At 43.9% G+C, this 27,099-nt stretch overlaps 1 protein-coding gene across 2 annotated transcripts; it reads left to right on the top strand.

Moving 5' to 3' along the window:
- The first annotated feature begins 7,935 nt into the window (after positions 1-7,935).
- On the top strand, positions 7,936-25,771 carry pdgfra (platelet-derived growth factor receptor, alpha polypeptide). Of its 2 annotated transcripts, none has more exons than XM_072438108.1 (29): positions 7,936-8,096; positions 9,676-9,739; positions 9,830-10,105; positions 10,618-10,878; positions 11,461-11,600; positions 12,386-12,548; positions 12,964-13,156; positions 13,335-13,450; positions 13,535-13,858; positions 14,482-14,760; positions 14,981-15,108; positions 15,216-15,384; positions 15,467-15,656; positions 15,783-15,898; positions 16,146-16,272; positions 16,347-16,543; positions 17,461-17,555; positions 18,326-18,458; positions 18,686-18,790; positions 19,152-19,262; positions 19,346-19,499; positions 20,317-20,477; positions 20,710-20,828; positions 21,613-21,735; positions 21,860-21,971; positions 22,359-22,458; positions 22,648-22,753; positions 23,949-24,181; positions 24,460-25,771. In XM_072438108.1, the coding sequence occupies exons 2-29, from the start codon at positions 9,694-9,696 to the stop codon at positions 24,605-24,607; spliced, it is 4,425 nt and encodes a 1,474-aa protein (XP_072294209.1). In that variant the 5' UTR covers positions 7,936-8,096; positions 9,676-9,693; the 3' UTR covers positions 24,608-25,771. The 2 variants fall into 2 exon arrangements, with proteins under 2 accessions (XP_072294209.1, XP_072294210.1); XM_072438109.1 differs by having other exon boundaries at positions 14,482-14,764; positions 14,985-15,108.
- Positions 25,772-27,099: the final 1,328 nt, after the last annotated feature.

The raw sequence follows: 27,099 nt of genomic DNA, 5'->3' as shown, positions 1-27,099 counted from the left end.
TAAGATATTCCTTTATTGTCCCACATGGGGAAATTTCATTGTTGCAACGCAGGTAGATACAGAGGCAGATACAGAAGAAAAAGTTTAAAAAACACTCTCAATAGAAGATCTCCTATAAACAAAAACTCCTATAGACAAAACCTCCCATTTCCCAACAAGGGATGGAGGGGAAAAATAATAAAGATAAAAATAAATAAATAAATGAATACCATTGCATTATAATTGAACATTGACTTGGCGTGTTGTGTTTTTCACAAACACATTAAAATGAATTACAAGCTTCTACTGGGGAACATTTGTACACTGTCAAATCTTAGGTTCTCTTGGTTGCTCTTGGTCGCTCTTGAAGTGTTAATTTGGTCTAAAAGCTAATACTTTCTTGTTTAACAGTTTGTTTAGATAGCCAGGGCTTAAACGCTTCTTCTTCTTCTTCTTCTTCTTCTTCTTCTTCTTCTTCTTCTTCTTCTTCTTCTTCTTCTTCTTCTTCTTCTTCTTCTTATCATTATTCATGGTCATTTTGCCACAACTCGGGCATTTTTGACCCCCTGAACATTGATGAATGTCACACATGGGGTCATAGGTCACACATGGGGTCATAGGTCACACATGGGGACATAGGTCACACATGGGGTCATAGGTCACACATGGGGACATAGGTCACACATGGGGTCATAGGTCACACATGGGGTCATGGGGACGCGATCGGCTCGGCCTGAACTTGAATAAAATGGAGGTTGTGAGAACGCCCGTCACAACAGTGCCGACTAGTTCAAAAAAGAAAAAAACATGAAACTCTTAATCTTTGACCTAGGCACATGAGACTTGGGACAGTGATAGAGCTACCTTTGACCTCTGACCTTTGACGAGTAAAACGCACCTGGCAGCATCGCTCTATGATAAACAGGAAGTCAGCCGTGTTGAATTGTCCTAGGTTTTTGTCCGATCGAGCTCAAAACAACACTTTTTGCATCTAAAGACATTGAAATTTAATAAATATTCAAATGAATGTTGATATTCTTTACGGTCTCTGCGTAACACGCCCTCAAAAAAGGCTTAATTTCCTGTTTTTCAAGGACAAGTCACACCTATTGGAAATGATCTACGGAGCTCATATTTCACTCACTAATGTCTGATTTGTTTGAAACTCATGGTTATTATTCTCCTCGAGACGCCATGAAAAAAGTGCATTGCCAGATATTGTGTATTTTCACAATTGGCCAGCAGGGGCGCAATGAATGCCTTCACTTCCTCTTTTATTTTGATGGAACATTTCCACTCGTGCCGTGGTCTTAGCATTAGCGTTAGCATCAGCATTAGCGGCGAGTCTCTGTTGTTAGGTGACGAAGGTACAAGGAGGAGGGGGTACGGTGTAAAGTCTAAAGTCTAAAGTCTAAAAGTCTGAGGAATAAAGTCTGGCGGTAATGCAACAATTGGATGCCAACCGCCAACCAACAATTGGATGCACCGCTCTCTCTCTCACCAGGAAAAGCCTGGCAGCTCTGTGAGGATTCTGTTCTTCGATCTTTCCAGCGTCTTCAACGCCATCCAGCCGCTGCTCCTGAGGGACAAGCTGGAGACGGCTGGTGTGGAGTATGACCTGGCAGAGTGGATCCTGGACTACCTCACAGACCGACCCCAGTTTGTGAGAGCCCGGAACTGTGTGTCTGACACTCGGACCTGCAGTGTGGGGGCGCCCCAGGGCACCGTGCTCGCGCCCTTTCTCTTCACCCTTTACACTGCAGACTTCAGACATGACACGGACAGCTGTGTCCTGCAGAAGTTCTCTGACGACTCTGCCATCATCGGACTCATCACGGACGACGATGACGAGGAGTACAGAGGACTGGCGCAGGACTTTGTGGACTGGTGTCAGCGGAACCACCTCCTCATCAACGCGGGGAAGACCAAGGAGATGGTGGTGGACTTCCACAGACGCCACCCCACTGCCCCCTCACCAGTGAACATCCAGGGACGGGACATTGAGAGAGTGACTCATACAAGTACCTGGGTGTTCATCTGAACCACAAACTGGACTGGACTCATAACACAGACGCACTGTACAGGAAGAGCCAGAGTCGGCTCTACCTCCTGAGGAGACTCAGGTCTTTTGGAGTGACAGGGCCACTCCTGAAGACCTTCTACGACTCTGTGGTGGCATCAGCCCTCCTGTACGGTGTGGCCTGCTGGAGCAGCAGCATCACAGAGAGGGAGAGGAAGAGGCTGGACAGAGTCATCAAGAAGTCCAGCTCCGTCCTGGGCTGTGCTCTGGACTCGGTGCAGGAGGTGGGGGACAGGAGGGTCCTGGCTAGATTCACATCTATGCTGGACCATGAGTGTCACCCCCTGCAGGACACTCACTCTGCTCTGGAGAGCAGCTTCAGTGAGAGACTGATCCACCCTCGATGTGTGAAGGAAAGGTTCCGTAGGTCTTTCCTTCCTGCTGCTGTCAGACTTTATAACAAAAACTGTTAGTACTGAACACTCGCAATACTGACCTAACCATGTGCAATTCTGTCATATGTGCAATTGCTGTTGGAATTCATGTGCAATTCATGTGCAATTACTATGAAATTCATGTGCAATCTATGTGCTGTCGTGACACATATTCATGTGCAATTACTGTTGTGATCACATGCAATGGTATTTATGTATTTATTTATTCATTTGTCTATGGGAGTTTTTATTTATTTATAGGAGATCTTCTACTGAAAGTGTTTTTCAGACTTCCTATAAGTGATCTGTTCTTCTGTATCTACCTCTGTATCTACCTGCGTTGCACCAATGAAATTTCCCCATGTGGGACAATAAAGGAATATCTTATCTTATCTTATAAAACAACAACAACAACAACAACAACAACAACAACAACAACAAAGTCTAAAGTCTAAAGACTAAAGTCTAAAGAATAAAGTCGAATGAATAAAGTCGAATGAATTAAAGTAGAAAGAATAAAGTCGAAAGAATAAAGTCGAAAGAATAAAGTAGAAAGAATAAAGTTGAAAGAATAAAGTCTAAGAGAATGCAGTGTCAAGGCAATCGCGATAGAAGAAGATAAAACACAGAAGAAACAGTACGTGACGACTGCACGTGTTGGATCGCTACATAGGAACAGTCATGAAGTCAGGGCCGGTACAACCTGCTCCTGAAGAAAAGAAGAAGCATGCCCGGACACCTGCAAGAAGGCTTCGGCTGCGTCGCGACCAACCGGTTCGACCAGCTGTTGGACGATGAGACCGACCCGTATGAGGCCCTGAAGGAGGCGGCCGCTGCTCAAGCCGCTAAGCAGCCGGAGAAGGAGTCTCAAAAACGGAAACATAAAATGTCCTCTAGCTTGTCCGAGGGTTCTGGAAGTGAGCAGCAGGATGAAGCTGCTGATATCGGGGTGAGAGCAAAGTGTGTGAGGTGATCATAAAGCTTGCACAGGATAATGCATCCTTTTAAGGAGTTGAATCCGTTTGCATTGACAAAAAGTCTATATAAGGCGGTGGGAGAGATCAAGAGTGCAACAGTCCTTAGGGATGTTGGGAAATGGGAGACTTTGTCTATAGGAGTTTTTGTCTATAGGAGATCTTCTACTGAGAGTGTTTTTTGATCTGTTCTTTTCTTCTGTATCTACCTGCGTTGCATCAATGAAATTTCCCCATGTGGGACAATAAAGGAATATCTTATCTTATCTTATCTTTGGTAAGGTTTAAAGAAAGTGATTGGGATTAAAAGTCTGAGTGGAAAGAACATTCTTGTTTCGGACGCGTCCCTACGACGGTGACTGGATGACGTAAAGGAGAATTTAACTGGAGCTAAGGTGGTGGACGCTAGGCGGTTGAAAGTAACCCGGTTTGGAGAAAGTTGTGACAGCCTGTCGGTGATGGTAACACTTGAAGGGAAATGCCTGCCTAGTAATGTGTTCATTGGGTTCATGTGCTATGGCGTCAGGCCATATGTCCCGCCGCCCCTGCGTTGGGTTAAGTGCCAGTGCTTTGGGGATATTGCAGCGATCTGCAGAGGGTGTAAAAGGTGTGGTAAATGTGCAGGAGATCACGAGTATGGGAAGTGTGACGAAGGAGCAAAACTGAAGTGCTGTAACTGTGGGGAAGAACATAGCTCTGCCTACAGGGGAGGCACGTTTAGCAAAAGAGCTGCTGAGGTGCAGAAAATCAGGGTCTCTCAAGGTATATCCTATGCGAACGCAGTCAAGAAAGTGTCAAGGAACGAGGTTAACCTAAATTTAGAGCGAGAAGCCAATGCTGCTCACAGCCAGAGCGAAGCGAGGGAAGCTAGCGTGGCTCCCAAGAAGTGTGAAGGTTCCAGGTGTGGAGGTTCCAAGTGTGGAGGTTCCAAGTGTGCAGGTTCCAAGTGTGGAGGTTCCAAAATGAATGAGAAAATGTTGGTTGTGGATAGAGAGGATTTTGTACTCTTTATGGTGGATGTTATAAACTGAGCTGCTCAGACTCAAAGCAGAACTGAAAGGATCAGGATCATTGCTAAAGCTGCAGGAAGATTCCTTGGAACAAAAGAGCTTGATTGGGCAGAAATAGAAAACAGGCTAAAGGCGCTAAATGGGAGTCAGAGTGACAGAGGTTCTACTTTTGGGGAATCAGAGTGATCAGAGTGAAGAACTGGAGGTCCTGTCCTCGCCCAGTCTAATAGATGCACGGCTGCCAAGCAACGACATCAGTTGGAAATATCAAAGCCAAAAGAATGAAGCCTTAAAGAATAAAGCTGTACGGTGGAAGCGCCGAACTGTTTGTTTTGGTCTGGCCCCCGAGTGGACAGAAACTGTGAGGAGACCTTGCTCAACACCCGGTCTGGAGAGACGGGAGATGGCGGAGGAGAGTGGATCGGGGATGGAAGACATTCTGGACGGCGTGGAGGAGCAGCCTTTTCTGCCTGCACGTGCCCGGAAACGTAAAAAGTCCCTTAGCTCGTCCGAGGGTTCTGGGAATGAGCAGCAGGATGAGGCTGAAGCTATTGATGTCCGGGGTGAGAGCAGAGACTGTAAGGTGATCATAAAGCTTGCACAGGATAGTGCATCCTTTAAGGAGTGGAATTCAGTGGCATTGTCAAAGAGCCTAACTGTAGCTGTGGGAGTGATCAAGAGTGCGAGTGTCCTTAGAGATGGCTCGCTGCTGGTCGTGTGCAAGGACGCGGCTCAGCAACGGAAGGCGATTGGAACTAAACGTCTGGGTGGAAAGGACATTCTTGTGTCTAATGCTGAAAGAAACACGGTCAGAGGAGTTATCCTAGGTGTCCCTACGGCGACGTCTGTGGATGAAGTTAAGGAGAATTTGACTGGAGTTACGGTGGTGGACGCTAGGCGTTTGAAGGTGACCCGGTTTGGGGTAAGATGTGACAGCTTGTCGGTAATGGTAACACTTGAAGGGAGGTGCCTGCCTAGTAAGGTGTTCATTGGGTACATGTGCTATAGCGTCAGGCCATATGTTCCGCCGCCCCTGCGTTGCTTTAAGTGCCAGCGCTTTGGGCATATTGCAGCGGTCTGTAGAGGGAAGCAAAGATGTGGTAAATGTGCAGGAGATCATGAGTATGGGAAGTGTGACGTGGGTGCAAAACTGAAGTGCTGTAACTGTGGGGAAGAACATAGCTCTGCCTACGGGGGATGCAGGTTTAGCAAAAGAGCTGCTGAGGTGCAGAAAATAAAGGTCTCTCAAGATATATCCTATGCAGATGCAGTCAAGAAAGTTTCAAGTAACGAGTTTAGAGTAAATACAGAGAGAGGAGCCAGCGCTGCTCCCAGCCAGGGCGAAATGAGAAAGGCCAGCGTGGCTCCCAAGAAGTGTGAAGGTTTCAAGAGTGGAGGTCCCAAGTGTGCAGGTTCCAGAATTAATGAGAATACCCTGGTTGTGGATAGAGAGGATTTTGTACTCTTTATGGTGGATGTTGTAAACTGTGCTGCTCAGACTCAAAGCAGAACTGAAAGGATCAGGATCATTGCTAAAGCTGCAGGGAGATTCCTTGGAACAAAGGAGCTTGATTGGGCAGATATAGAAAACAGGCTAAAGGCGCTAAATGGGAGTCGGAGTGATGGGGGTCTGCTTTTGGGGAGTCAGAGTGATCAGAGTGACGAGATGGGGGTGGGGGTGGTCTCCTGTCCTCGTCCAGTCTCGTAGACGCACGGCTACCAAGCAGCGACATCAGTGGAAATATTAAAGCCTATAGAATGAAGCCTAAAGAATAAAGCTGTACGGTGGAAGCACCGAACGTCAAAGAAGGAGAGGAAGATGAAGAAGAGTCTCCCTGGAATAAAGCCGGTTGTTGTCTGAAACAACAACAACTATTCTAGTCACAAAGACATATCATGACCTCATGGGCTTTGTAACACCAAAGCAATGGAAGGAGTACTTTTACGGACTACGACAGAGTCTGAGGACAACAACAACTTCTATAGGATACAATAACAAAGACATCTCATGACCTCATGGGCTTTATAACACCAAAGCAATGGAAGAAGAACTTTTAAGGACTACGACAAAGTCTGAGGAATAAAGTCTGGCGGTAATGCAACACTTGGATGCCAACCGCCATAAAACAACAACAACAACAACAACAACAACAAAGAGTGTATTGTGCATTCTGTCCATAGTCAAATCATCACACTTTTTATGAAACGTGTAGCGCCTTTGAGTTATTCCCTAAGCAGAGGGCGGATCTACCCTAAACCTCCTCTGTCGGCAGCAGAAAGACAGTATTTGTAGCTGAAAGAGGCAGACCTGAAAGTGAGTGAAGTGAGACGTCAGTGGAGTGTGAGGGCAGTGCAGGCTTTGTTTGGAGAACAACGACACTGTTCTTCAGAGCAACATGTGGAAGTGATTGTGCCCAGAGGGGGCGCTACTACGCACCAGTGCCCGGGGCTCTGCTGTCCCTGTCCGGGCACAGAGGTGATTCATTGTGGGGCATTATCTCACTTCTAACCCCCACAGGCTTCTCTTTGGCTGCTCTGCTCTGCCCCGGGGCAAAACTCGTCCTGCAGCTGACGCGCGTGTGCCAGGGGTAACGTCTTTTTCTTATCAATGCAGATCAAAGAGAAAAGCTTCTCTCATGGTTAATTAGTTGCATTTAACTTACAATGGAATACATTATTACATATTTAAACGCACCAACGTAACCACAACAAAGGGTATGCCCTGTAAAAAGTGTCTTTGTAAACTTGTCTGTGTTAAAGTGCAACAAATATATAATCTACTAATAAAGTATTTACAAGGGCATCAAATGTTCTATTTTTTTTCTTAATTCAAATCAATTCAATTACATTTATTTTTGTAACTCCCAAAACAGTTGCCTCTGAGGGCGACAGTGAAAACGGTCCGTGGTGACGAGGGACGATGTCCCAGAGTCCCCTGTCCTTATGCATTTACTTTGCACATCAATAAACATCAAATGTGAAATAGGAGTCCTTTACATGTGTCTTGTTTTCTTCCCCAGACCAGACCTGGCTGCGTTGCGTGTGTGTGTTCACTTTGCAGACAGAAGGGCCAGAGGCATCAGACAGTTGTGTTGGAGCGCCCTCTAGGAGCCCCCTCTAGGAGCCCCAGCGTTCATTTGGACTCACCCTCTCACGGCCCGTTCTATGACTCTTTATGAGTTGAGTTACAACAAATCATCCATAAATATTACGCCAAGCAACACAGGTTTGTGTTTTACAGGCTACTAGTTGCACATTTTCAGATTGACTCAAAACAAAACAAAAAAGACTGGTATGCTTATAAGATAACTATAAAATGTGTGTATTTTTTCCTCTGAAATTGTCTCTCATTTCCTGAGTCTTATTTACTTAGAGTTGGATGATCAGTGCTTGTTCTTGCTCTTCCCGGTGCTGCTGCTGCCGCGCTGTTTTTCGGGGGGAGGGTGGACGCGGGGCCAGGGGCCAGGGGGGTGGACTGTAAACTGAATCAGTTACAGGTCGCGCTGGAGCTGAGGCGCATTCGTGAGGGCGGTCGCGAAAGGCGCACAGCACACAACGCAGACATATGGTCGCCCAGCGCAGGACCTCTGAAGGATTTACCCCTGGAAAGGAGCCTGACTACGGACTATTCACTGTGGATATACTGACACCGGCGCGATAGAAAAGAGGATTACTGAAGGTAAACGCGCGCTTTGTGGAAGTTTTACGCACGAATACGTGACAGGAAAATTGGATTATATTGATTTGCATATCATTTCACTTGGGTTCATTTTGTAGAGTAGAGGCAAAACTTATTAAAAAGTTGAAAAGTGGCCAGCCAAAGTTCTACCCGTAGTGGCAAAAGCGTAATTTTCTGCACTTTTTGCTGTGGTGGAGGGTACGGCCCCGGGAGGACGCCTGGCGGGGACAGGTCGCTGACTCTGCGGGATGAAAGCGATGGGTCCGGGCCTCACAGCTGGAGGTGTCACTGAGGACTGAAGGGCTTTTGTGGGACGCTCACTCTGGCACTTCATGACAAACATTCACACTGGGAATGTTGTACACGGCACTGAAGGAATCTGAGGAATTAAAAAATGGAAAAACTTAAAACAGTGGAGCAAAGGAGGGAGACTTGTGGAAGAAGAGCGTGCGGGTTTTGGAGCTGCGGCGCATTCTTCTAAATGAGTCCCGCTGTGCCAAAAGGACTCTAACGAACATTGTACATTTTGAGAATATATATACGTTTTTTTACTCTTTCACTTTCAGTTTTATGCAGCACAATCTCCATGGGAATCAGCTGCTGAAGCAAAGTGATAGTTACACCAAACGACTATCAGCTGTCGCCGGGACATTTGATGAGTCGCTCGGTGAGAAAAGGGACAGACTCGAACCCACAGTAAAGTAGGCTAAAGGAACAAAACAACAACATATTGTGTTGGATTGTTAAAGGCCAGGCGTGTGCACAAACACGTCCAATCCAATTTAAGCTCGTTGACAAATGGATGCTGTGAAAATACATGTTTTTGTCCTAAGTGGGAGCGGTTGATTATAGAGCGAACCAAACCCAGGTTACCAAGGATCATTAAGCCGCCTCAGACAATCCACAGAGGGCAGCCACAGGAAACGACACGGGCCAATAGTTTCATTATACACAAATTATACAAGTGTCAATGACAAACCAATCTACATACAATCTAAAGGTACATTGGCGCTCAGACGCGCTTTCGTCCAGAGGGACCCCCGGACCAGACTGTGTGGCCCCAGTGAAAACCGAATCCATCATTCAGACAGACAGCTCGGAACTGGACTTTTAGAGACAATAGTTCACAAACCAAAAGAACAATCATCTTTTTTGTTTGTTCTCAGAGCACCAAAAAAAAAAAAAAAAAAAAAACTTTGGGCCAAAAATATGTTCTTGGCTATAGACCCCTACATTATTGGGATCATGATTTTAAATTAGGTTAAGTTATATTTTTGCCAAAACATTCTGAACTGATATGGTTGGAAAGAAGAGGTAAAACAGGGTAAAATAGGGAAAAATAGGGTAAAATAGGGCGCAGTGGGGGACGCGCAGCGCCTTTGGCGGACTGTGTCGCCCCCAAGTGGCGACTCGTGAAACATCATGAACTAGAGATGAAGGCTATTTTGCTCAGTGATTACGGGAAATTACTAAAGTCTAAAAACTGTAACCAAAATATTGATTGTGAGAAAAAACATTTATATTTATATGTTCTAAATGATTGGCACATTCAGGCTTCAGCGGTTCTTTTTCTCTGCAGGCCAGAACATCCACAACCATGGATGTGCTCAAGCCGTGCGCTGTGTTGGTGACTCTTATCTCACGTAAGTTAATTGAAGTGTCGTGTGAAGTGTCCTTTTCACTTCCAGTCATTCATTAGTGACACCTCTAACACAGCTTGTATTCATTTGCAGTCACCTGCGGCTTGTCACCACCAAGTATCATATCCAATGAAGAGGAGTTTATTCTCCAGCCAGACTCCGTGTTTAACATCAGCTGCACGGGGAAGAGGAACGTGGTTTGGGCCGAACCACTGCCAGATAACACCTTTGTTTTACCGGGATTTTACACTGCTACACTGTTCATCTACAATGCAACTGTGGAGAACACCGGCTACTACATGTGCACGTACGAGACGTTTGATGGAGAGCTTGAAGACAACGAGGCCGGGATATACGTGTTTGTTCCAGGTAATGTGTGAAGCTGGTTTAGGTCTCCATCCAGAATGATCTGATGAGCTACTGCAAAGGGATAGAACATGTCTTTGGAAACAAATTAACAAACTATACCTTGAAATATAGCTATGAAAGTAATCAAACAGGGTGTAATTTACCTTATTTAAGCCAAATACAACTGGAAAATGAACTAAATGATCTCATCGCATTATAAAAATTATGCCTAGTTTAATTATATATAAGGACCAGTGTGTTTTTGTGTCCGTCCTAAAACAATATAAAGAAAAAACATCTATGAGGCCATATGATGTTGACTATGTCTTGCCAAATATGAAAACTGGACTCAATTGCAAAAAGAGTATTTTGCTCTCAGTTATTTTCTCCCTCTTAGTGTTTCATGGTATTTCCTAAGGAAATGATGATCTTGCCAATTAACATTTGTGATATCTTACCATGGTGTCCAAGTGTAATTGCCCCTCGTCTCTGTCGTCCGCTGAATCTTGTCTGTTTCTCTCCCACATTCTCAGATTCCCTCGCACCCTTCATCCCGGAGCCTCAAGAGAACCTGATCGTGCCCATGGATCATATTGGGGTGTCCATCTCCTGTCGCGTGTCGGACCCTCACTACCACGTTATCCTGAAGAGCGTGGTCAACGGAGAGGAACGCTCTGCCCTTTATGACAACAAAATCGGCTTCTTTGGCGCGTTGTCTCCGGGCCAGTACTACTGCGAGACCGCTGTGAACGGACGCACCTTTCAAAGTGCTATCTACACGGTCGAGGATGAAGGTCAGTTAAACAAGAAGACTTATAACTAATTAGCTGTTACATTTGGACATATTGTTTGTTTTAGTTTTAGTGATAAGGAAGATCATTTATTTCGAGTTCCAAAGGCGATACAGGCAGAAAAACAGATGGGACTCTTTTGTCTGGCGATGATCTCACTTCGTTATGTGGCATTTAGTCATTATCACAGATGATTTCACCCTGAGTCTATTTTCAGCCATGTCAAAACGCTTAGTCAGGCGGGAAAAAAATGTCAACTCAGAGGGCTCAGATCAGTTTTGTTTCGATGAATGAATTTCTGAAAGGCCTTTACTGTAACTTGACATGGAATGATGATTTATTTTTCTCTCTGGGGTGCTTCAGGTCTCATTAATGACCCACAAGAACATAATATGTAGCTAGTAGATTATTGCGAGATAGAAAACGAACTAGAGGTCTTTGCACAGCTATTATATCTTCACCACGTCGGGAAAAGCTTCTGACTGTTTGTGTTTTTGACTGTATTAAGGCACATTTTTAAACTCTAACCCTCCTTATATTTTTCCTGTATTCTGTCGCTTAACGTGCGTTTGTTGTTGGGCGTAGACTCAGCAGTTTTGGACGACCTCCAGTTAGAAGTGAAGGCCAGTGATGAGACTCTCACGGCGGGACAAGCTCTGGACATCACCTGCTTCGTTCAAGGTGGATCCTTCTTACACCAGCAATGGCTTCACCCCAAGAAGCAGGTCAGTTTTATGACAAATGTCGGGAATATGGTGAAAGCTGTAATGCGGTGATTGAACGTGCCTGGTTGTCTGTATGTATCGCTATGTGTGTGTGTGTCTAACTGATCCGACTAAAGATGGAGTTGAAGATAATACAGAAGAAGCAATAAGTTACTGCAAAAACTCTTATTTTACAAACTCTCAGACCAACTCCCACTAATGCTTAAATTAGCAAATCATGTTTTTGGACTGGGCCGAGCAGAATTTAACTGCAAGGACAGCAGCCCACAGCGGTTACTTGAGTGTGTTTTCGGGAAACAGAACGACCAAATGTTGTGTCTTTATTACGAGGACGTCAGCCAAATCACACTGTGCAGTAACAGTAACAGAGAAGGTCCAAGCGGCTCGTCTTAGGCAAAGGAAGTAGCTTTAGAGAAAGAGAGAGCCGTGATTTAATGCTTTGACCTCGATGACCTTGAGTACATTTTTGTAACTCAACCCACATTTACACTTGTTTGTTTGTAAGAACCTTTGAGATCCGAATGTAAATAAATCGTTTTTTCAACCATGGAATTCCTGTAATTCCTTTCCCAGATGGTCGAAAACATTCAGACCCCAATTCCTGTTTTTGTTCTGAGTCACAATTACAGGCTTTAAAAGACCTTATGATCCTGATTTATTGCCTGTGCTCTCACAAGTGTTTTAGCCATTAGCTTGTAGCCCCTCTGGTTCTGTGACTGGAAAACAAAACACTCTAAACATTCTTCCTGCTGGTTGCATGAACTTTGATCTATGTTGTTTTTCAGGCTGTGGATGCTGTTCAAAAGAAAGAGAGCTTCTTGGACCATGTCGTCTACACCCTCAGCATCCCAAACGCCTCAGCGCAGGACAGTGGGAGTTACGAGTGCTCTGTTACTGATAAGATCACTGGAGAGGTCAAAACCAGGACTGTGGCGGTCACTGTGTTTGGTGAGTTGGGTTAAATGTGCAGAATTGTGCGACAGAAGAGGCTAAGTTGCTCCATTAAAGAAACTAATAATCAGAGTCTTTACTTTTGTGGACTGAAGAAGTCGCTTTTCTGGATGCTCTGACATTCACATTGATATTCTGCTGCACTTGAAATGGTTTTATTTACAGCGTGTGCCTGAGGTGGCTCAGTGGTTTGTGGAAGCCATTTGCTGCCATCCGATTGTAAAGCTTCACCTGCTTTTAACATCAGCCCAGTGTGTTTTACTAGATGACCTGAGCAGATGTCTGACTTCCTTTTCCTCTGCGTCTCCTTGTCTATATGAACTTTAGCATAGCACTGATCCGAAATAACGTACGCCTAATTGTTAAATGTACTGTCTGATTGTGTATTTTGTCTCCTTTCATGTCGTTTCAGAGGAAAGTTCTTACGTGGCCCTGGATCACAGCGGGATTCTGCCCACAGAGTTTGTCAGCCTGTTGGAGGAGACGGAGTTCACGATCCTGATTGATGCTTACCCAGCTCCCAAAGTCTCGTGGCAGAAAGACGACAAGGACATTGAACAAAACTACTATGTCCTCACAAAAACCAGCCACTTTGAGGGAAATCGGTAATAACTTTGTAAACGTAGATTTGGCAGTGAATCAATAGTTTATTTTGCAGTTGTATATAGAAATACACTATTACACCCAGAACTTTTCAGTCGATCGATCAAGTATAGCCCTGTTTTATACTATTTGAAGCCAAATACTGCGTGGATTTTTAAAACACTTTCCCATCTTTTTCAGCTTCCAGAGTATTCTCAAACTTCGTCAACCGCTGGAGAAAGACAACGGGAAGTACACCATCACCGCCACCAGTGGTTCTCGCAGTGCACACTTTTCTTTCAACCTCAACGTGAAAGGTGAAACATTTAGAACGTCTCTATATATTGTGTCCTTTACATATGGTGACCGTTATTGAATACTGACTTTCATCTTTCCTCCAGCTCCTTCTGCAGTCATGTTCCCACCGTCCTCTGCCCCGGTGCTGCTGCCCCCGAACGAGGAGATGGTGGTGCCCCTTCACTCCCCTTTCACCCTCACCTGTCAGGGCAACGGCAGGGTGCTGTGGGTCACTCCGCTGGACGTCCCAGAGCAGACGCAGGAGGACAGTAACGGTCTCTTTGTCAACACTGTGACGGTGAACAACGCCACTGCCATGCACACGGGCTACTACAGCTGCTTCTACAGCGCCAACAGCACGGACGACATGGACGACATGGAGGACATGGAGGACATGGAGGACAGCGGCATCTACGTCTATGTGCCAGGTACTACTTTAGTCCAGTGTGAGATATGGCACAACGTTTTCATCGGTTTTCATGGAACCTATTCACAAAACACATAGACGTAAAGGTAAAAGTGCACTACGTAACCTTTTATGTGACATATTCCAAGCAAATCCATGAAATCGTCACAGAAATAAACAGGTTGCGTTTTTTAAGTGTATATAGTGTAAAGCCATTTTTATCAAATTACTTTATGAGCTTTATTTTACACCTTTGAATGGCTCTTTTTTTTCTTTCTTCAAGATAAAATAAATGTTTTGATCAATTAATATCATACCCATAAAACCACATTGGACTCAATTTAATTTCTATTAAAACAACCCGACTGAGGCTTGACATTGTAATAAAAGGATGGAAATTAAGACGGAGAAAAAGACTAAACTAAAAGGAAAAACTAAGTAGAAAGAGTAGTGCAGACATTCAGAGTAAATTAAGTTGTCTACATCAATAATTGATAATCTACAAATCAAATCAGAAATACAAAATCAAAACAACAACAAAATGTTCAAATAAAACCTTTTTTCAACCCATAATGTTATATTGATATTTCAGGTTCATTACTCTTTGTTTAATCGTAATAAACACTGACTTCTCTTCACCTCCAGATCCGGACGTCCCGTTCATCCCGTCCTTGGCTTCGTTTGGGAACCACGTGCTGTCCGGCCCGGATGAGATGGAGGTCCAGTGCCGAGTGTCCGACCCCAGCGCCAACGTCACGCTGGTGAACGTGGACACGCAGCAGCCCGTCCCCAGTGTGTACGACAGCAAGAGGGGCGCGCTGGGGGTCTTTCCCGGGGGGACGTACGTGTGCAAAGCGCTCATAAACGGACACGAGTACCAAAGCGAGGAGTACATCGTCCATGGCTGGATCGGGGCGACTGTCGGTAAGTCAGCGGAGACGTTTTTTTATTTTATTTATCTACTTGTTTAGCTGGTTTTGGGCTCATGATTAGGAACCATAATTACAGAACTTGTTTGAGGAAAATAGAGACATTGTTTATAGTACAACAAGCCCTTTTTGTGTAAACTTTACTTCGACTTGTGTGATTTATGGCATGAAACGTTGGACTTTGCTGTTGATCACGTTGGTGCGGTGCATTTCAGGCAGCGCTCTGCATGTCGAGCTGAGTGCAGGAAGAACTGCTCTGCTGGTGGGAGAGACCATCACTGTGTCCTGTCTGGCAAAAGGATCACAAGTTTTGGAGGATCATTGGAAATATCCGGGAAAACTGGTAAGATGAACTGACTAAGGGTTCTTCTGTCATTATATCCTTCACTTTCATGGAGCCCAACAATATTTGACGTGGGGAGTTGTGTAAAACGTGCTTTTCTTTGACAGTCAAACCGTGGCATAAAAACAGTCAAGGAGGACCAGAAGAACCAGGAAATTTGGTACACGCTGACCATTCCCCACGCCTCGACCAAAGACAGCGGCAGCTACACCTGCTCCATCACCGACGTCATGAGCAGCGACAGCCAAACCAAGACACTCAAAGTCACAGTATTCGGTATGAAACATTTAACAACCAGTTCAAAAATACCTGTAATCCAGCTTCAATCGTGAGTAAATGTTGTTTTTTGCCATTACAGCGAGCGAGTTCCTGAACATCGAGCCTGAATTTCAGGCGTTTGAGACGGCCGAGCTCGACGAGGTCCGCGAGTTCAAAGCTGAAATCGATGCTTTGCCCAGCGCCGGCGTCACATGGCTCAAAGACGGACTTCCTCTTGGCGACGTCGCCGCGGAGATCTCCACAACGCTCCGGCAGCTCGGCGAGACCAGGTGAGTCCACAGCCGTTATGACCCCCGTAATGACAAGCCTGAAGTAAAGTTCCCACAGTTCAGCTTGTAATTAGTCTGTGAGCAACGATTAGATGCTTATGAGAGGTTTCTCTTCTGTTTTTGCAGATATTTGAGCGTTCTAACCCTGATTCGAGCCAAAGAGGAGGACAGCGGGAACTACTCGATGCAAGTCACAAGTGGAAGCCAAAGTCGTGGCATTAGCTTCACGTTACAGGTCAAAGGTGAGGCAGTGGTAGCCTATTGTTGCTTATACATTAGAAAACTCACAAAATACCACTAATTGAAAAGAAAATATGAACGCGTCTACTTTGGCTTGTACACATTTTGCATTTGAGCATTCATTATCTTAATATAAACCTTTAGTTTTTACTGTGTACACTTCTGATGACACGTTATAACTAAACGCCATATCCTTTTTTATGTTGCTTCACGTTCTAAGTTACATGGAGTATTTCTGTCATGTCTTAGTGCCTGCTGTTATTGTGGACCTCATGGACATCCATCATGGGTCAGCCTCTGGTCAGGCTGTGGTCTGCATCGCTCGAGGACAACCCACTCCTGAAATCGAGTGGTTTGTCTGCAAAAACATCAAAAAGTAAGCCTTTTCTTTTCATACATGTAAGCATATTATTTAAGTAAAAGTAAGCACATTTGGGTTTTTTTCTTTAGCTGTGCCAATGATACATCTTCGTGGGTGCCTCTCCCCGCCAACTCCACCGACGTCACTATGGACGCGCACATCGATGAGGAGAATAATCTGGAGAGCCAGGTCTTGTTCGGTCATTTGGAAAACACTCTCGCCGTCCGCTGTTTGGCTAAAAATGACATGGTCGCGGTGAGCCGGGAGGTCAAGCTGGTCTCGAATGGTACGGAAGCGCTTCATTTGAATGTTTTCACAGTTAGAAACCTAATAATGACCAAATTGTATCGTCAGGATACTTTATAGAGCTGGACAGCTTTTCACAAATTCATTTCACCATCAACCATAACGCTCATGTCAATAAAGTATATGTATTTAGATTGTTTCATGGTTCATCATCTAAAATATACAATTTACATAGACTCTTGCAGGTGTGGAGAGTAACGTCAGAGTACAAAAGTAAAAATACTGAACATTTTTAGCTATTTGTACTTTGTTTACAGTATATTTTCACTTTTATTTACCTACATCGGAGAGAAGGTATCTGTCATTTCTACTCCATTAACTGAAAAGTAGAGTAGTTATATTCGTTTTTCATACAGTTTGATAAGGTTTGATATGGTAACATACACTTACACATTAGTTGGAAAAGCTTAGAAATGTCAAATTGCCCCAAAGAGCAGCACAATTCTTTATAAAAATCACAAAATGTAACACTTCTCTGTCTTAATGCACATTTTTAAACAGGTCACTTCCACTCCCTAACCAACCTTTGACTGGACAAGTGTTTGGGCCCCACTTAGAGCTGTCAGAAGATGTGTGATTGTTCCCCCTCTCGCTCCTGTCAGATCATTTAGAGAAACCAGAGATCGTTAGGGCCTTTTTGGGTGTCCCAGATGAGCTTAGCACCATCCCTCCTCACACTCACTCACTCACCCTCACCCTCTAATCTCAACAGCAAGCCCCTCTAAAGTGTCCCAGGCCCCTTCCCCCATCCTGCTTGTATCTTATCTCCCCGGCATGCCGTTTGCTCTCAGCCACTAAAAGCCGTCACCTGTGTGTTCTTCTCCACTCCGCTGTATTTGGACGCAGCAGTTGACAGAGCTGACCCGTGTTTTGACCGTTACCTCTGCCCTCGAACAGGCCCTCACCCCGAGCTGACCGTAGCGGCTGCTGTGCTGGTGCTGCTGGTCATTGTCATCATCTCACTCATTGTGTTGGTTATCATATGGAAACAGGTACTGGTGCCATCCTCAAGCTCTCATCCCTGCCATTTATTCACTCATGCAATAATAAAGCTCTGTTTGAACATTAAAGGAGACATATTACATATTATAGCTACTTATTATAGATCATTAACTGAAGTAAATCATCATTTTACATTGTGTGCATTGTAAACCACCATAGTGATCTAATAGTTAACTTCCTGTTCAAAAACTGCAGAACTTCATAGTGGCGTTTCAAATTATATAGCAGCAAATCGTCATTTTGTTTTTGAAAAGGTGATGTGGGATTTTAAAATCCAACTCTCAAAGCCTTCATTTTTCAACTGCTCACACATCTGAGTACAGTTATATGGCCGGAGATGGAGAGAAGTTGAAAACAGGAATGCTCAGTTGCAAGACAATGCAGATTACACAAACATGCAGGAATAAATACAAATACAACTTTATTTACACTAATAAGGAGGAAAAACTGTTGTAACAAAAGCTCATTAATGTTGATTTTGCATAATATGTCCCCTTTAAGTCGTCAATGTTTCTGATCTCTGTTTAAATAGTCTTGGTGATGCACTGGTAACTTATTCAGCAATTAATTTAACATCTTTTTAGTTTGTCTAGATATTATCTTTAGAACCTTCATAATAACCAGGCATACCGTACTTTTTGCTTTACTACTTTTAACCTATTGATTGTAAAACAGTTTCTTTTTTTTTAACATGTTTTTATACAACGATCTATAAAACTTCTCTGATTAACGAATGCATTATTTCAATTCTGTTTTGTAGAAACCCAGATATGAAATCCGCTGGAGGGTGATCGAGTCTGTGAGCCCTGATGGTCATGAATACATCTACGTGGACCCCATGCAGCTCCCTTATGACTCTAGATGGGAGTTCCCTCGTGACAGGCTGGTTCTTGGTGAGATCTTTCTACAATCAAACATTTATTGCACTGGTGCCGCTCCTGCTGAGCCACTGCAGTCCTGACGTCTCGCTCGGCCTTTGAAGCGATGCAGTGATTAGCTAATCCACTCGGGGCGATGCTCTGTCTGCCGCCTCTCTGGGGGTCACACATGAGAAAACACTGTTTGTGTAAATCCTTCCCCTTTTTCTTTACTCTGAGCTTTCATCTTGTGTGATTGGCAGGTCGTGTGCTGGGCTCCGGAGCGTTTGGGAAGGTGGTGGAGGGCACAGCCTACGGACTCAGCCGCTCGCAGCCCGTCATGAAGGTGGCGGTGAAAATGCTCAAACGTGAGTATATAAGAAGAACCTTTATGTATTACTGTTTACTACTGCACTCATGCCACCTAAACATATATGTCTCTGAGAGGTATCAAATGTTATATTCTAATAAAACATATCAACCAGTATAATTCAGTGTGTGCAACAATGTATTTCACTCATAACTCTTATATATCGATGTTTGGACATTTACATTTTTCTCGCTATTATAATTTCCATGTTTATTTACGCTTTGTGCCAGTCCCAAGCATGAATAAATATAAAACATGACATAAATGAGTGTCTGGAGTGACTATAGGACTATTCAATCTGTGCGATCGGTACATTTTGTTTTACATTTAGATCCTAAATGTCATTGTTTTTCCTCCAGCCACAGCTCGCTCCAGTGAGAAACAGGCCCTGATGTCCGAACTGAAGATCATGACTCATCTTGGACCACATTTGAACATTGTCAACCTTCTGGGGGCGTGTACCAAGTCAGGTAATTCGTCCACCTGGTTCATTTAGACTTCGGATCGCTTCGGATAAGATCAGCCAAGTAACTGACTCTGGTGCCTTCTTTAGGTCCGATCTACATTATCACTGAGTACTGCTTCTATGGAGATCTGGTGAACTATCTGCACAAGAACAGGGAGAACTTCCTGAGTTTGAACACAGAGAAGACTAAGAAGGACCTGGATATCTTTGGGATCAACCCGACAGATGAGAGCAGCAGAAGGTACGATAAACACATTCATGCATGCAGTTTACACAAGTTCAATCAACTAAAATGACTTCTATTCTGTGACAAATTGAGTGATGGTCCAGGATAGTTGTTGATGATACAAAATGCCATTGTATCCTTGAATTTAACTTCCAAATGAACCAAAAATCCTCTAAAATGTAACACAAAACAACTTGAGTGCTCTGCAAATCTTATTCATTTGTATACATGTGCATACTGTGTGAAAGACAGTACTATAACATACTGATAAAGGATCGTCCATGGACCGAGCAGGTACAGGAATAAGGCACTGGATTACCTCAGACCCTTCTAACCAGATTTGAACATTACATCCACTGAAACAATTTGGACCCCCCCCCTCTCTCTCTCAAACATGCCCCCATTATCTGTAACTTTATCACCCACCAAGCAATTGTCTGGCATCTTCAGCTAATCGAATACTGGCCCGGAGTCGCCTCAGATTTCCACCTAATGTCATTGTGCAGGAGTTACCTGTTAATTGTGTCCACTCAGAGGAGCTGCAGTGAAACCACAGCGCGCTCCCTCACCCTCCAAAGACGGCTGAATAAACCCATGACTCACTGCGACCACACCTCAAAATGACCAGAATAAAATTGAATTAGGGTTTACCACGTTAGAGCCCAAACCACATCCAAAAGTCCAGGCGCAGGAACATGGAGGAAGTACGGTTTCATCAAATAAAACGTGTTCAAAAAGCACTGGAATCTTGGTCCCAGACATGATGTGTTTTCTGAAATAACATACGTACATCTGACTTACAGAGTTTACATGTGTTTGTCTCTGTCTGCAGCTACGTGATCCTGTCGTTCGAGAGCAAAGGCGATTACATGGACATGAAGCAGGGCGATAACACGCAGTACGTCCCCATGTTGGAGATGAGCGACTCCTCCAAATACTCCGACATCCAGACCTCCAACTACGACCATCCTCCGTCCCAGAAATCCTCCACTGGTGAGGCCCCGCTGCACCATACGTCTCCTTTAACCGCTGTTGCTGTGTTTTCTTGGGTTTCATCGCTCTTTTCAGTCAGTTTGGGTTTAGGCCTGGCACTGCCCTCTAATTACACAGGGTGGATAATTGCAGCACATGCATAATAATGCCCAGTTTCTCTCTGCCATTAGTCAAATCCAGGTTTGTGCCAACTCTATATTTACAGTACCTAAACGTGTGTGTGTTTTTAAAGGAGAAAGCGAGATCGACATCCTGCTCTCGGACGATTTGAACGAAGGCCTCACCACCACGGATCTGCTGAGCTTCACGTATCAAGTGGCCAAAGGCATGGAGTTCTTGGCATCCAAAAATGTAAGTCAAACCCAGAGGTGGAGGAACTGCTCATGAATGCGGGGATTGTGGCAGCGCGGGTCACATGGCACATAGGACTTACGGCTCGTGGACGGGGCCGCTGGTGAGTCTGGGCCCTGGATGATGACAGCCGTGACTGCCAAGAGGACAGAGGGAGCCCGGCGGGGGTGTGATAACAGCAGAGCCCAGGAGTGTGGCCAGGGACTGAATATAGCAGCACAAGGAGACTCAGACCACTGCCAGAAGCTCCATACTTATTATACTTAAATACACACTGGTCACATCCAACGCGCCGGCCGCCGCCTTCACACAAAGACTCACTTTGTAGGACTGACAGTGGTTCAGAATGTTCAAGTTGCTGTCTGAGACTTCTTTATTTGTAGTTGTGCATTTAATACAAGAATGTTGCAGCGATAAATCTCAAAGAACGTTTCCATCTATGGTCCTTGGGCACGGGTTGAACTCACTTGACTTCACACACGGTCACAATACCGACATTTCAAACTCTATTTCAATAGTGAGGAAGGGCTCCAGACTAAATGATGATTTTGATTACAATGACAATAACATATAATATTAAAGATAGTGCAATAGATTCTGGTTTAAACATAGCTTTAAGTTATTGAGTCTGCAAAAACTATTCAGGAAAAGTCCAGTCAAATAAGTATCTGTATTAAGTAAGGACTTGCATCTGGGTATCAATACTTTTGACAACCCGACAGAATAATTATTTTTAATATGTATATTATAATCAATATGTGCTAATAACTTGTATGTTTTGCAGTGTGTACATAGAGACCTGGCTGCCAGAAACGTGCTCCTGTCCCAGGGAAAGATAGTGAAGATCTGTGACTTTGGCCTGGCTCGGGACATCATGCACGACAACAACTACGTCTCCAAAGGAAGTGTGAGTCTTCAGGCTTTTAAACCATTCATGTATATGTATATGTATATGTATATGTATATGTATATGTATATGTATATGTATATGTATATGTGTGTGATCATGATTCCTTCTCTTGTGCACATAGACCTTCCTCCCAGTGAAGTGGATGGCCCCAGAAAGCATCTTTGACAATATGTACACCACTCTGAGTGACGTCTGGTCCTATGGGATTCTCCTCTGGGAGATCTTCTCTTTAGGTGAGCTTGACTTTTAGAAATTCATTTACAAAAAGTTCCATTAGCCAAATATGGCAATTAATTACTGCTGTATCTACGGAATATAATTGCAGTATTTTAATATAGTATTTGACACAAACATTTTACTTATATTAAAACAAAAATTCATTCTTGCCTGATATATTAATCAAACAAAATAAAAACTTACCTGAGACAAATCCAAGACTAAATCAATGGGTTTTACATCTAATAAGAAAAATCATGAATCAAAATGATCCAGTATATTTTGTAATAAATAAATATATTTAGTGGCTAACGCAGCGACTATTGCGTTAGCCACTATTACAATGTCAACACTTTCAGGTTAGGTTTGAAGTGTAGAAGCACTAAACTCCTCCTGTCCTGCAGGAGGCACTCCGTACCCGGGAATGGTGGTGGACTCCAGCTTCTACAACAAGATCAAGAGCGGTTACAGGATGTCCAAACCAGAGCACTCTCCTCTCGACGTGTATGTGATAAACCCCATGATGCATCTGAACAACACTGTGTTATTGTTGTACTCGCATACAGTACATATACATCCAATGGAAACGCCTGCAGCTTAGACTTATACTTCGTGCTGTCGTGCGTCACAAATCACTAAGTACAGGCTGTTCGGATCTTGCCTAAAGGTTTTTTTTTTGTTTTTTTGTTGCAGGTATGAGGTGATGATGAAATGCTGGAACAGTGAACCTGAGAAGAGGCCGTCGTTCCTGGGTCTGAGTGAAACAGTTGCTACACTGCTCCCCTCCAGCTACAAGAGAGTGAGTCCACCTGTGACCTCTAAGGAGTCCTCCTGTGACCTCTAATGCGTCACCAACCACAACCCCTGACACCACTTCTGAGCCTTACATTCTGTTCTTTATTGTCAGAATAACCTCTCCTTTAGTGAGGGGGCTCATCCTCTTGGCTTTTATGTTTTGAGTGATTGACTGCTGGGAATCTTTGCTTTGAGTTTAGAGTATTTAATAAAGGGCCCTTCAACAACACTGCACAGCCACGTTTCGACTGATTGACTTTGGAGCAGATCGGGACGGTCTGATAGTGTCTCCATTGTCTTAACCGTGCCAGTCTTTTCATGCGATCCAAACTGGCCCCTGGGGGACTCGCACCGCGGTGTTTTCTGAGCGAGATGATTAGATATAGAAAAAACACAGACTCAGGTGAAAACATTTCAACAAAAAGCTGATACAAACAATGGCTTGATCTTGCGATAAACGGCCATAATGTATTTCACGTGTTGGTGGAAGTTTATGTTGAGCTAGGGGCCAGTCGAAACGTGGCTTGTGTGACAGTCCCAAGCCCAAATAAGCATCTGAAATGGACTTTATTATGCGCAGGTTGAAAATAAACAGCTGAGACCTCTCCACCTCCTGCTTTTGCTGGATTTGAGACTTTTAGTGGTTTAGCAGGTCTATGTTTCTATAAAAGCCAAACCTAAAAGTGCAGCTGTGTCAGACCTCGGTGTAGGTAATGACGCAGCCCAGTCGTTGCCTCCACCTCCCAAACCTAAACAAGCCCATTAAAAAACACATGGCACTTGAAAACAGCCCTCCAGAGCAGCACCCGCTCCTGTTTTAGCCCCTCAGGCGGGCCACATGTGATTTCCAGGTTAAATCACAGTCTTCGGTCGACAGATAAACGCCTCATGTGCCACAGCTCGCAAAGGGTGAATTCTAGGCGTCCACTTCATGTTTACAAGCAGAACTTTACCATTTGAATGCTTTAAATCAGAATCATGCAAACTACTGTAACTTCACCTCCATTGTATATCTTATACTATACTTCATTGTATTTTATAGGGATAATATTGATATAGGAAAACTTAGAATCTCTATTTATCTTGTTTTTTCACATTACAAGCCTGAAATATTTACTGCTAATTCCACTAATAAAGGGTCTTGGATGAGTTGTGTCGACGTTGAATTGCATGTTAATAATATGTTGTTATCTTTGCAGCATTATGAACAAGTCAACCATGAGTTCTTGAAGAGCGACCACCCGGCTGTGACCCGCGTGTGCGCCGAGAGCGACGACTACATCGGCATCACCTACAAAAACCAGGGCAAACTGAAGGACCGGGAGAGCGGCTTCGACGAGCAGCGTCTGAGCTCGGACAGCGGGTACATCATCCCCCTGCCCGACCTGGACCCCACCTCGGACGACGAGTACGGCAAGAGGAACAGGCACAGGTATCACAACAATATACACGCACAGCAACGACGCCTTTACCCTAATCTTTATTATACTCGCTGTATCGGAATTGCGTGGCTCGTTTGAAGCCCTTTCGTGGTAGCGGTTCTTGCTCAAACAAAAAGACTGCCCCTAGTGTCCAAAAAGAAGGACTCTTTGATCGTCGCACTCTGAAGAAGGCTTAAAGGCTCTGTACCAAGTCTATATAAAGCAGAGCGAGTTCATTTTAAACTCTCTAATGTACTAATTTAATCTCTCTTTTCTGTGCTTTCTGCAGTTCTCAAACATCTGACGAAAGCGCCATCGAGACGGGCTCCAGCAGCTCAACTTTAGCCAAGCGCGAGGGCGAGACTTTGGAGGACATCACGCTTTTGGACGAAATGTGTCTGGACTGTAGCGACCTGGTGGAGGACAGCTTCCTGTGACAAGAGCCAATGGGACAAGCAAAGACTCAAAATGACTGTCCTCCTACTATAGACTCATTCTGAGGACAATTCAAAGCGCGCGGTCTGAGAATGGCGGTGAAGACAGAAGGGTTTGTCCCTCACACCTCCCTGGACTCTGCCTCCTGCTGGACTTGGGAGATGTGGAAGCACAAAGAGACGATCTGACCAACAACTGCAGATATGAGGGAAAATACGTTTGACTTTTGTATGGTAGAGCGTTACTATATTGGGCATTTGTCAACAGCAACATAAGCAAAAAGGGATGAATGAAACGTGCCACAAGAAGGTGGGATTCAGCCATAGAAAACCACTACAGACGTACTATGGGCGCGGCCGGCCTTTAGAATCACAAGATGCTGCACAATCAGTGGATTAGAATCAAAAGCACAACATTTTGAGTGTGCCTTTTTGTATAATGCTTTTAGTAGCTACAAAGTGCAGTAGTTCAACTTTATTTTTGTACTTCATCGTGTACTATTGAGTCGATTTTGACCATAGTTGTTGAAATAGAAGGTACTGTTATGAAAATACCTTTGTGAGCGTCATTACGTCGCCACCGTGTTTGCCCCAGTCGGTGTCGATCAGCGTACGGACTTTCCCAAATGAAATGTGATTGTATTGTAAATAGATCCAGAGTTTCTTTATATCATTTGAGTATTGGGATTACATTATTTTGTATAGCACATATCAAAGGTCTCCAGGTCTCAATCGTGAAAACATCCAGTCTGATGTTAGCTTTAATGGACCATCCACAAGGGAATTTTCTATTTGACAATAACAACCAACGAATCCTTCTTGAAAGACCAAAGCCAGCGAATTAGTTCATTCAGATCATTATTAACATTCCACGTACTTGTAATGACCTGGTGTCAGTATTTTGTATTAACAGCGACTCGACCGGCTCCGCCACTGCCATTGGTCAATGTGATGATGTCATCAATGTGATGATGTCATCTGCAACCAACTCTTGCACTTTTTATTTTCTTCTGATTTTGATGTTGCCAAATAGTTGTGTGTGTGTGTGTGTGTGTGTGTGTGTGTGTGTGTGTGTGTGTGTGTGTGTGTGTGTGTGTGTGTGTGTGTGTGTGTGTGTGTGTGTGTGTGTGTGTGTGTGTGTGTGTGTGTGTGTGTGTGTGTGTGTGTGTGTGTGTGTGTGTGTGTGTGTGTGTGTGTGTGTGTGTGTGTGTGTGTGTGTGTGTGTGTGTGTGTGTGTGTGTGTGTGTGTGTGTGTGTGTGTGTGTGTGTGTGTGTGTGTGTGTGTGTGTGTGTGTGTGTGTGTGTGTGTGTGTGTGTGTGTGTGTGTGTGTGTGTGTGTGTGTGTGTGTGTGTGTGTGTGTGTGTGTGTGTGTGTGTGTGTGTGTGTGTGTGTGTGTGTGTGTGTGTGTGTGTGTGTGTGTGTGTGTGTGTGTGTGTGTGTGTGTGTGTGTGTGTGTGTGTGTGTGTGTGTGTGTGTGTGTGTGTGTGTGTGTGTGTGTGTGTGTGTGTGTGGCCCGTGTTGCCCAATACGTTTTACTACTATGCTTCAGTATTTTACCACATGTAAATTCAGATGATTTATATTTCAATAAAAGTTTCTAATGAGGACATGTTTCTTCCTGTACGAACATGAAAGAATTACAATTTGAAGTTAATTGAGATGTGAAATTAGCTCTACTTATTTTTCTTAACGATATATAAAAGCAGCATTATGTCACATTCTTGAGGCGGCACATCACTGCAGGATCCCATAGAAATAAAAAGATAAAACCGTACTTTGGAACAGTATCTATGGAGTTTAATGCCACAGACTGGAATATTATAGCCAAAGGAACAACATTTCCATGAAAACAAGTAGGAGGCTCTTTCAAGTACAAGTCAGGTTTGTGGAGATGCAAGCCCGCTCACAGAGAGGACAAGTGTTTCACTGCAAGATAAACAAGCAAATTGATAAAACGTGCTTTTATTTTGACATATTTAAGTCAGTTACTTACTGGGGCCATATTGTTACAATGTGACTTCTCATGACCACTGTAGGCAATAATATTAATGACAAAAACATGTTTTATTTATTACAAAACCAGTGTCATTTGAGTCCTCATGTTGAAGGGAGGCAGAGCTGATCATATTTAGTCAAAATATGTGTTTTGAAGTTAACATTTTCTAAAAGAGTCAAATATACTCATTAACAGTTGAAATAGCACATTTTGCCATGTCTGGAATTCGGTCTTCTGTCCTAACTCAAAATGTACATTTATTGACAATTATAAAAAACAAAACGGTTTCTTAAAATGTCCAACATACGTACGGTTTTAGTGACTTCACTTGAATAATTGGGGAGACATAATTTTAAAAAAGTAAGTCCTCATTCTTTGGAAAAAAATAATTTTACAATTTTTGCTCAAATTTTTTATGTTCATTTTTTATTGACCTTTATTTAATCAGGAAGGTCCCACTGAGAATTAAATGCATAGAGAAAACAATTCTAATGTAAC

This window comes from Eucyclogobius newberryi, unplaced genomic scaffold (assembly GCF_026437365.1).
Source record: "Eucyclogobius newberryi isolate DKJ021-1_F unplaced genomic scaffold, fEucNew1.0.hap1 SCAF_9, whole genome shotgun sequence".
NCBI classification, from domain to species: Eukaryota; Metazoa; Chordata; class Actinopteri; order Gobiiformes; family Gobiidae; genus Eucyclogobius; species Eucyclogobius newberryi.
Note: the sequence above shows the minus strand (reverse complement) of the source record. Positions and strands in the feature narration are given on the sequence as shown.